The sequence below is a fragment of the Lactuca serriola genome, chromosome 7 (genome assembly GCF_051521515.1).
Source record: "Lactuca serriola cultivar US96UC23 chromosome 7, Lser_US96UC23_V15, whole genome shotgun sequence".
In the NCBI taxonomy this organism is placed as follows: domain Eukaryota; kingdom Viridiplantae; phylum Streptophyta; class Magnoliopsida; order Asterales; family Asteraceae; genus Lactuca; species Lactuca serriola.
In genome coordinates this window covers 52,375,669-52,386,452 of record NC_136414.1, presented here as the reverse complement: position 1 = coordinate 52,386,452, position 10,784 = coordinate 52,375,669, and the positions used below count along the sequence as shown (strand labels likewise).

The following is a 10,784-nucleotide window of genomic DNA, read 5'->3' as shown; positions in this document are numbered from 1 at the left end:
TAAAAGTTTTAAAATAAGTAGCTTAAAATAACTTACAATAACAATAGTTAAAAAAAACTTCATATAAATGATTATATTCTTACCTTTAAAATAAAAAAAAAAAATTATTTGATGTTATAAATTATTACAATGATAGAAATTAAAACGTTAAGCAAAATAAATTTTAAAAAACTTAATTAACAATAACAACAACTATAAATAACATTAAACCATATATTATATTTAATTTGATTAATGAGTAACCCGCAGGTAGAGGTCATTCAAAAGATTGAGATTATGCAGTTTTAATATATTTATATATTATCATATAATTCAAAATAATAAATATGTTATATCAACTTAGTATACGAATTATTATATCAAATTTAACAACATTATTCTTATATTTAAAAAAACATATATTTGTAAAGATTTCTGCTATACAGATTCTTCTGCGTAACGCGTGGACATCCGCCTACTATATATATATATATATATATATATATATATATATATATATATATATATATATATATATATATATATATATATATGCGCGTTTTTATATGCGTTGCATGTGAACAGCTCAGTAATGCATGTTTAGACATTACGTTAACAGCAATATATAGCCAAAAACAAAGACCATAACAACTTAAATTATTTAACAAAAAAATATTAGTGGAGATTGCATCTTGGATTTTCCACGATGATTCAAGTCAACTTCATCTTTGTAGTTTAAATATGTAAGAAGTTGGAAGGAGTATTACATATTTCAAAGAAGATAGTTATATGGCAAGCTCAAGCTTTAATCCCGATGTCACATTGGAAGTTGGAGAAGAATATCCATACCCATCACATGTTTGTGCCCCCAATTTTGTCACTTTGAAGCTCAGTGGTAGGGATGAGTATAGTATGTGGCAAAAACAGATGATATGTCTGTTAGAGAGTCATGGTATGTTTGGTTTCATCGATGGAACACTTGTAAGCCCTCAAGTCAGTTTTTCCGGGACGGAGAACCTGGATAATCACCATCGCCGTCACAAGATGTGGAGAAGATCAGATTCCCTGGTCAAAGGTTGGATTCTTGGTTCTCTAGCTAAAGAAATACTAGGGTATGTTCTGAATCGTCTTGCAGAGAAACCCCAACACTCGGATGCAGATTTCACTGCAAAAGATTTATGGGATGAACTGAAGACAATCTATGGTCCTGCTGTTCTTTCACAGGTGCTAATTGCAGGTACGTACAGTATCTTCTTTGCCAATCTATCTTTACGTTGCATGGTTGGTGATTTAATTTTTTTAGAGAGGCTTATTCATGGTTAAATTACTACTATATTTCTTAGATTTTACTTTTTTGTCCTAAACGGGAATGTATTAAATTGTCATTTACTACATTAGTTTTATTTGACAAAACATTAATGGCTTGATCAACTTTCATTTTGAATTTAATGATGACCATATGAATTGTCAAGCACATATGTATGCAAGGCAATGTGATTATGTTATATCTTAACAATCGATCATGAAATTTGAGAAATTACCGGATTATATATATATATATATATATATATATATATATATATATATATATATATATATATATATATATATATATTTGTGTCTAATGTTCCCCATGATGCAATAAATTAATTGACTTACTTTGTTTAATCTACTTCCTAATTTGACGGCATCACATGCATCCATTTAAATAATCTAGTAAAGAAGTACAAATGATTAAACCTTTTTTTATAAATACATGCATCGTACAAGTTTATAAGTTTATAAAAATAACAGCTTACATTTCTAATTAATTGTGAGCAAATCACGTCGTTGTAGTTAATTAATGGACGAACTTTAAAAGTAATACTGTGGCTTTTTACCTCCATAACAAAATTATGTAAATTTAAATAAAGGAGAAGAAGGAGAAAGAGCAGGGGTACACCAAAGATTGTATCAGGCTACTCTCGCCGGATATTGGGATGATGTTTATGACATTTTGAGGAGAAGAGAAGTTACAGTAACAGACAAAATCACCAATAACAACAATACTGCCCTCCATGTAGCTGTGGGCAGTACCGAGAGCCTGGACTTGTTAGAGAAAATGTTGGAATGGACACAGGGTAACACGCTAGTGGACGTTCGAAATTCAGATGGAAGCACACTACTTCATGTTGCTGCTATTGTCGGCAACACTGAAGCTACTGACATCTTGATGAAAAGAAACCCAAATTTGTTGTTTGTAAAGGACAACGAGGGTCGCTCACCACTAGCCGTGGCTCTTTCAAATATGCATGGGGAAACATCTCAGCATCTTTTGCAACACATCAATACTGACGTAGAAAAGGATGCTCAGTTTTCTGGTTCAAGTGGCGATGAGCTTCTAGTTACTGTTATTTCTTCTTCTGACTTTGGTATGTGTATATATTTGAATCAAATTCATGCAGTTAAAAATCTCACTACTTATTTCATACGAACTAACTTTGGATTAATATATTAGGTTTGGCGTGTGACTTGGTGGAGCGTTACAGAAAATTGCATAGTGATGCTGTGCTGATGGCTATAGCTCAAAATTTCCCAAGTGAACTAAATCGTTTGGAAAAATATATAGGTTTGTTTATTTATATTTTCATTTTGCATGTTTCTTTACATATTAAATAAATTATAACGCCACTCTAACGAACTTCCTCTAAATTAATTGATCTCAATGTTGAAGGGAATAGTGATATGTTACGTTGGACGATAATTAATGCTCTTTCCAGTATTTGGTATGCTCAGAGCAATAATCCGTCGTGTTGTTTCCGTGTGCAACTACTAGTCAACCTATTCTATACAGGTTGGTCATGAGTTGATTTTTTGTTCAAACTTCAAAGGTTCTTTGTGCTATACTAGCTACCTATCTCATTTGGTTTACACACAACCACCCATCTATATAATTTTAACAAACTTTCTATTCCATAATGCAATCTCTCCTTTATTAGTTGCACATTCAATATAATTTTAACAAACTTTCTATTCCATAATGCAGGGATTTATGGGATAAATTTGCTTTTCAAGCTAATCCTTAAGTTTTTTGGTAAGATGAAGCAACAATTACCATCATTGTATCACTAAAAAATGAAGTGACATAAATGTCTATTTCTTTGTCAGCTGAGATGCTTTTTCCGTATGTGTTGCAGTGTGGCCATTCATTAAAGAGAGAGTTCGAACTTATAATGAGGCTATTGAACTATTATTGGAGGTGTGTAAATTGATAAGCTATTCGAATGAGCCCAGCGATCACCATCACTATTACACCAATCCGATCCTTGAAGCTACAGGGCAAAATGCATATGATGTTGTGGACCATATTGTGTATTTCTTCCCAAATGCCATATGGAGTGCAAATAAAAACGGTCACAATATTATTCAATATGCTGTGATCAATCGCTCAGAAAAGATTTACAACCTATTGTATCAAATGAGCGAACATAAAAACATTTATAGAACAGTCAAAGATTCTTCTGGCAATAATCTCTTGCATCTGGCTGCAAGATTGGCACCTGTCAACAAACTCAATCTTATATCAGGGGCAGCATTACAAATACAGAGTGAACTTCAGTGGTTTAAGGTAGCAATCTCACTTCATTCAGAATTCGAATTAGATTTATTTAGCAAGGTTAACATATTGTAATCTTATAGGAAGTTGAAGAATTTGTATGTCCTCTAAACATCATTCAAAAGAACTCTTTCGGCGAATCACCACAAATGGTATTTACACGAGAACATAGGGAGTTGGTTATAGAGGGAGAAAAGTGGATGAAGGCCACTGCAGAGTCTTATTCAATCACAGCTGCATTAATCACCACCATTGTGTTTGCCGCAGCTATTACAGTGCCAGGAGGAAACAATCAGGACACGGGGTTACCAGTTTTTACTAACAGCCCTGCCTTCACAATATTTGCGATATCAGATGCAATATCACTATTCGCATCTGTTACTTCGTTGTTAATGTTTTTGTCCATTCTCACCGCACGTTTTGCTGAACAAGACTTTCTCTACAAGTTGCCTACAAAGTTGATAATTGGTTTGGCCACCTTGTTCATCTCAACCACGGCCATGATAATAGCTTTTGGTGCAACATTGTATCTTGTATTTGGCCAAAGCAACTCAAGGATTCTTGTTCCAATAGTTTTGCTGACATGTCTACCAATTACTTCTTTTGTTACCCTGCAATTCCCTCTTGTCATAGACTTGATTAGTGCCACATATGGTGGTAGTATTTTTGGTAAGAAAAGTGATGTCCAGTTTTATTAAATTTGTTTGACTGGTTATAAAATGTGTAGTACTAAGTTTTCTTGAGCTCGATATCGTGTTAGTTGCTACTTTATCATATGACAATTATCTGATTCACTGTTAACTTGGAAAATTATAGCTATTGGGAATAAATGCTACATTTTACATAATCGTAGGTCCCTGGAACCGAAATCACACATAAAGCAATCCTACTACATTGTTTTAAAAGTTGTTTTAATTATACTATAGATACAGTAAACTGCTAAGGATTTGACATAAATAGCCCCTTGATTATGGATAATGTTACAATTCCGTCTATTTTTTTTTACCATTCAAGTTTGCCATAAGATAGCCTCTCTTCACCGACTTCCTTTTTACTACGCACCGCCATTTAGTCTTCCGGGGTTAAAATCCATCCACCGCATCCTCCTTCTTCCAGTTGCTTCTTCGTTCTTTTCTTCCCCGGGTAATTTCTTTCCGTTATGTATCTAATTTTTGTCTTCTAAACCTAAAACGACCCACCTATCGATTTTGTTCCGTCCGATAGCGGTGACGCAGAGGGGGTCTTCAGTGGAGCTTTTCTCGACGGAAGATGAAGATGTGGATGCGACGGGGTTCGATCAGTTGGAAGAAAAGGTTTCCGACGGGCTCCTCCACTTCTTCTTCTTCTTCTGTTTCGTTTCTCCCGCAGCAAACCCAGATGGAGAAACCATGGTGGTTTCGTTGTCACATCGTGTCGGGGGAGGCTGTTAGGACCGATAGATACCAACCCACCGCCCTTGAACACAGTTTATCTCCAAAACCTTCTATCTTCCATCCTTTCCGCTTCCACTATGGTGTCACCGATGTCTGTCGCACACTAAATCTAGGGTCTACTTGAAGAATGCAGTGATTTTAGTCGAAGAAGTAGAACGATTACAACTTGAAGAACTTGAAAGACTATAAGGTCACAACGATAGGTACGGGTCTCGCTTGGAATCCGGATACTGGCACCGCCACTGCCATGGTCGCTTCATCTGGCAACAACGAAACCCGTCGTACACGCCATTCAATTACAACGACCACTGAGACTAGGTAATTTCCGATTTCCAATTTCAAAATCCTGTTTTTATTTATCTGATTTTGTGTTTTGATGTTCTTATTGTGGGTTCTAATCCAAAACCATTGTAAACACTGATATTGGTATACTCATGGTAAGATTATCTAATCCTTTGTTAAATCGTATTCGTCATTCATTCATTCTTGCTAAAAATTGTATTTTTTTTAAATATTTAAATTTAGGTGCTACAACTGGATCAACATGGGAGGTGTTTACTAGAAAGTTTATCTCCATTGCAAGTCTGATGCCATTACTACACTATCAAACTCCCTTCTTTTGCCCAGACACAAACCAATTCATTCCAATTAATTTATCATCAGGTATTTAATTCTAAATAATGTTTGAAGCACCAACAACTTTTTTTCTGATTTTACTTTTTATCTCTTTGGATATTATGAATTGCTTCATCATAAAAATGAAACATTGTTTGGGTTGATTAGCCTATTGGTTTGGTGGGGAATCACTATTCAGAGACAAATTGTTCAAGTTGAGCGCCCTGTTCTTCAGGCACCAAAGGTTTGTGTGATAAGATAAGGGTATTTCTGTAATTTCATATATTCATCATGATATTTTTCTCATTTACTTTTTTTTTTTAAATTACAGTTGAAGGTTGGTAATAGAGAAGACATTTGTCCTTGTAATGGGCGATGGAACTTTAATAAGAAGGTATTCTATTCTTATTTTGTTGTTGCCATTTTACTTTCAACTTAAATATCTATTATCTTCTTTTCTGCTTTATGTATTTGAATTTTTTTTTTGTTGCAGAAGCTTTTCACTCCCATTAAAATTGAGAAATGGGTAGCCGTCAATTTTTCAGCCAAGTGTGATGCATGTTATCTTGCGCCGGAGCTCATAAATTGTGGAAGAAATAGAGGTGTCGTAGGTCAAAGTCAAAGGTTTACTTTTCTTTTCTTTCCTTTAACTTTGCATTTGAGTTGATTTTGATTTTTTTATTTTTGCTTCTCAGATTTTTGATCGCCCATTTTCACTAATGGAAGAAGACCCACATAATCCAAAATTTGGACCTGTAGTAAGTGCAAAAGTCCCTGGTGCCCCTCAATTTCTCCTTTGCATATTGCCAGAAAGAAAAAATTCTGGCTTATATGGTATAAAATATAAATTCTATTTTAGCAAATATAAAACAATTTTATGAGATGTGGGATTTTTAGCCCTGATTTTCACTCACTAAATTGTGCAGGTAGCTCCTTCGGTTAAGCCAACATGCTTCTCTTCTCATCTTTGGCTATGTAGAAACCATCGACAAATTGTAGGTATGGGTTTGTCGATCATCAATTCCTCTTATTTTGCTTCTTTTATGCCCTTCGATTTATGAGTCCAGAGGCTATAATTTTTTATGTTCCACTTTTGATTGTTATTGATGTGTTTGGTTTTACTTTTCTATTTTACCAACATTACGAGATACTTATTTTGCAGTATCATATCGCCGACATTTGACCGTCATATTTTGATTTGAAAGGAATATTTAATGATGTTTTTTAGCAACTTTTCTTTGGTTTGAAGTTTTTTTTTTCCCTATTTGGGATTAATTGTCGTTTTCAACTTCTCTAAAATTACACAGAAAGTTAATACATGGCTTGATTTTGAATGGTTCTGCCACTTTCGACTAGCTCAACATCTGTCCAATTAGCTTTCTTAGTCAATGCCTACCATTGAAGTGGAAAGTACCAACGAATTTGTTTAGCGTCTTGTAGATGAACTTACATCGGTTTCAATTGTTTGTTTTATTTTGTATTTGAAGAAACTCACCTTTGAACTCCTGATTTGTACAGAGGAACAATGGTTTCAACCTGATTGTACTCTATAAGTATAGTTTTTTGGCGTTCGACAACTCGCTTGGACTTACAGGTTAGTCATCTCTTTGTGCAAGTTATTCTACCAGAGTAGTCAATTTGTAAAAATTGATGCAACACTAATGTCCATTTTGTTCCTAATTAGAAATAATCCAAAACAATTTCTTACCATACCTTTAATTCATAAATTGATCATTCTGTTATGTGATACTACTTGATCAGGCAACTCCAATATTCACATCCACATCAACAGAGAGCAGCTTCACATATATTTTAGTCAACTAGCCATCAAGTTCATCTGATTCAAGTATTGGTGTTACAATCGTTTATAAATCCAGTTAACAATGAACACCCTTACAGTTAACATCAAAAAACAATAAACTGTATTGATCTTCTTTCTTGTGCTTGAAATAGAATCAAAAACTTCCATTAATGGTGCTACATCCTGCAGCCTTGGCATAAATTTAGACAATGTGATAGTTATTAGTTATTTCTACAGGAAGAGATAGAAAACAAAATACAACTTGCAATGATTTGGCTATAAAAATTCTTCAAAGATATAATTACTCTCTCAGTATTGAAAACAACATCAAATCACCTATCTGGAGGTATCCATTCTTTGCTACTTCACATTATTTGAAATTTGTTTTATAAAATCTAAGGGTAAAATAGGCATTTACCCTCTTTCAGACAGATTATCAACCTGGAAATGAAATAAAAAAAAAATATGTATACAATATTTTTCACCTTTAAAATCTAGCATCTAATTCACAAAATTTATAGAGATCCAATTCGATAAGCAAGGAAGGATATTAGGGGCTGCAGTCAGAACTTACGTTCTAGAAAGATCACATGTTTTCCAAGTATCTGACCCCGAGAGAAACTATCATTCCTTTTACATGCTTTGTGCAGCACCCCCAGAGGTAACTTCAATTTTTCCAGATTTTTCTATCTACCCTTTTTTTATATTTACAATGTATCTAAGAGTATCAATAAATGTTTCCAGGATGCAAAGAAATTTAAATTAGGATATCTGAGATTGTTTCATTATTTGGATCCAACTATTTGCTATGAAGTAGCAAATATTCATGATGGAAGAGAAGAGTTGGAAGCACGATTGTTGATTTTTGATTTGTACGTTTCAATGGGGATTCAATGTTGATTTTTCTGAAGCGGTTACTGAGGTAAGAGACGACATAGTAGCAGTGGTAGCCTCCTAATGTAAAGTATATTATTATTTTTTGCATTTTTCATTATGTGTTGACAATTTTTTTTTGCAGAGAGTTCACCAACTACAAAGGGTAGGGGTCGTGGTGTTCATATATCATCTAGAGAATAGAACCGTATAGCATTTCCAAGATAAATGGTCAACAAGAACAGAGCAGCAATCTTTAACAAAGTAGCAACCTTTCGGTCAACAAGAGGAATCATTAGATTTTGTGATTCGTGTCCCGTTGTAACGAAAAAGCTGAATGTCAAATACATGAAATGGAATCATCCATTGTTTACATTTTTAGTGTCTGGTATGCTGGAATGGAATCATCCATTCCATCGGAATGACATGAAAAAATGTTTGTTTCTCTAACAGAATGGAATAGGCTATTCATTATGGTGTCCATTCCATTCAATTCAACTAAACACATTTTTTAATCATGAAACAAGTGGAGGTTGATGATCTTCAAGAACTGATATTACCTCAAGAGCACAGAATACCAACAAATATTACATAGTATTTCTGATGAGATTCCTTCTGCCATCTTTTGTCTTTAACATATTTTACGACTTTTTGACATATTTCATTTTGTTGCTTTTACAGATTATGGATTATATCATCAGTATTCAAAATTTTGTATTAGAGAGCATTCAACAAAAGTAGCATATCGTGCACTCTATAACAAGATTAGCGACCAACTGTATACTTATAAAACAACATAAGAGTTGTACAATTTTTTTTTGAGTAACGTGATTCGTTTGCAATCAACCGATGGCTTCCAACCCCCGCAACGCGGGGAATCTTCACTAGTTCTTATTAATAACCTTTGCTTAAGGACGCACCAACCGATGCAGAGGAAGAAAATAATTTCATAATATTTAGTTAAATGTGGCTTCGTATCCTTCTGCTCCATTAGATATCTGTATGACTTTTAATGTACATACGATTCATTTTTATACGGCATGTGCTAAAAGATTAATACTACAATCTATTCCTTCAAAAATAATTAACATGATAATAAAAAACCATATACATGACCCATGTTGATTATTTGATTGGAAAAACGCAGCCACGATGGTAAATAGTAATGCGAAAATGAACTTTGTTTGGCTAAACTTTCCGGATTTTAATGAACCTTTGAGGATGCATAAAAATATGGTATTTTCATGTCAAACGAAACAGCCCCAATACAAGTTATATGATTAATATAATCGGCCCAAAACAATAAGGAATAAATCAAAATGAGACACCGGAATTTTAGCGTGGAAAACCCTTCAAAACGAGAGTAAAAACTAGAGGGCTACTAGAGTCGCTTCAAATCCACAATCACAAATATTTGATCAATAAAGTCTTCGGTAGATGTATAAGAAGCATACAATAATCATCATACATTTGGAATAAGATTACTTTAAGTGTATGGAATCAAATAAGAAAAAGAGAAAGGATGAATATCACCAAAAAAGATTGCTACTATCCAGCAAACAATAGCGACGATTCTCGAGCCTCCAGAGCTAATATTGACAATTCAACTGTTGGATATGAAGGTCTCGATGTTAGGAAGTTACTGTCTTAAAATCAAAGAAATGGACCGTTGGATCTCTAGGAAATGATAACACTGCAAATATATATATATATATATATATATATATATATATATATATATATATATATATATATATATATATATATATATATAGGGTGAGGTTCAATAGAGAACCATAATTAACGAATGAACTAATGAATCGATTTTTTTTTTCAACTTTTATAACTTATTTTTTATCAAAAAAAAAAAAAAAACTAAAAATACAGAAATTCTTAACTTTTTATCCTTTTTCCAATGATATTAAATTCGAAAAAAAATAATTCGTCAAATTCACATTGTGAATCTAAATTCACACGGTGAATCCGAAAAATATATTTAATTTTCACAATGTTATGTTATGAATTTAGATTTTTTTTAGTTTTTTTTTTCGATAAAGAATAAACTCTAGTACTTGAAAATAAAATTTGGTTCCTTGGAGAACCAATAATTATGGTTATCTATTGAAACTCATCCAACTCTAATTAAATTAAATTAATAGCATTACAATAAAAATTAAAATAAAATTAATACAAATTATTTATTTAAATCAATGATTATAATTTTATGTAACTAAAAAAATTCTTTAATTAATAATTTATTTAAAATAAGTGATTAATAAGTTTACATATTTATTTAAATCAATGATTATAATTTTATGTAACTAAAAAATTCTTTAATTAATAATTTATTTAAAATAAGTGATTAATAATTTCGAGTTTTTACTATTAAAGTTTAATTAATTTTTTAACCGTGGTTCTTACGGGTTATAAACTAGTGTGTGCATATATATATATATATATATATATATATATATATATATATATATAT

The 10,784-nt window shown here is 32.6% G+C and overlaps 2 protein-coding genes across 19 annotated transcripts; both read left to right on the top strand.

Moving 5' to 3' along the window:
* The first annotated feature begins 754 nt into the window (after nucleotides 1-754).
* LOC145062348 (uncharacterized) lies at nucleotides 755-4,323 on the top strand. Its single transcript, XM_079009964.1, has 7 exons — nucleotides 755-1,216; nucleotides 1,893-2,390; nucleotides 2,477-2,587; nucleotides 2,693-2,812; nucleotides 3,005-3,052; nucleotides 3,156-3,586; nucleotides 3,658-4,323. The coding sequence occupies exons 1-7, from the start codon at nucleotides 769-771 to the stop codon at nucleotides 4,270-4,272; spliced, it is 2,271 nt and encodes a 756-aa protein (XP_078866090.1). The 5' UTR covers nucleotides 755-768; the 3' UTR covers nucleotides 4,273-4,323.
* A 326-nt stretch (nucleotides 4,324-4,649) lies between these two features.
* LOC145062690 (myosin-12-like) lies at nucleotides 4,650-9,142 on the top strand. Of its 18 annotated transcripts, XR_013687670.1 has the most exons (13): nucleotides 4,668-5,325; nucleotides 5,533-5,670; nucleotides 5,791-5,866; nucleotides 5,954-6,016; nucleotides 6,116-6,246; nucleotides 6,318-6,456; nucleotides 6,549-6,621; nucleotides 7,141-7,216; nucleotides 7,384-7,544; nucleotides 7,661-7,769; nucleotides 7,945-8,084; nucleotides 8,168-8,345; nucleotides 8,442-9,142. XR_013687670.1 is itself a non-coding variant. In XM_079010284.1 (10 exons), exons 6-9 carry the CDS (start codon nucleotides 6,342-6,344, stop codon nucleotides 8,321-8,323), a joined length of 411 nt encoding a protein of 136 aa, XP_078866410.1. In that variant the 5' UTR covers nucleotides 4,665-5,325; nucleotides 5,570-5,670; nucleotides 5,791-5,866; nucleotides 5,954-6,016; nucleotides 6,116-6,246; nucleotides 6,318-6,341; the 3' UTR covers nucleotides 8,324-8,345; nucleotides 8,442-9,142. The 18 variants fall into 18 exon arrangements, 5 of the variants coding, with proteins under 5 accessions (XP_078866410.1, XP_078866408.1, XP_078866409.1 ...); XR_013687669.1 differs by having other exon boundaries at nucleotides 4,650-5,325; nucleotides 5,570-5,670; nucleotides 7,384-7,769; XR_013687676.1 differs by having other exon boundaries at nucleotides 4,665-5,325; nucleotides 6,116-6,224; nucleotides 6,318-6,380; nucleotides 7,384-7,769.
* The last annotated feature ends 1,642 nt before the right edge of the window (nucleotides 9,143-10,784 follow it).

Bases quoted from the DNA above. Each gene is read 5' to 3' on its own strand.
- LOC145062348 (XM_079009964.1), top strand. From the start codon at position 769: ATGGCAAGCTCAAGCTTTAATCCCGATGTCACATTGGAAGTTGGAGAA. The intron at 2,391-2,476 runs GTATGTGTATAT...TTAATATATTAG, and splicing joins TATTTCTTCTTCTGACTTTG to GTTTGGCGTGTGACTTGGTG. The intron at 2,588-2,692 runs GTTTGTTTATTT...TCAATGTTGAAG, and splicing joins TCGTTTGGAAAAATATATAG to GGAATAGTGATATGTTACGT.
- LOC145062690 (XM_079010284.1), top strand. From the start codon at position 6,342: ATGGAAGAAGACCCACATAATCCAAAATTTGGACCTGTA. The intron at 6,381-7,140 runs GTAAGTGCAAAA...TGATTTGTACAG, and splicing joins ATCCAAAATTTGGACCTGTA to AGGAACAATGGTTTCAACCT. The intron at 7,217-7,944 runs GTTAGTCATCTC...CAAAATTTATAG, and splicing joins CAACTCGCTTGGACTTACAG to AGATCCAATTCGATAAGCAA.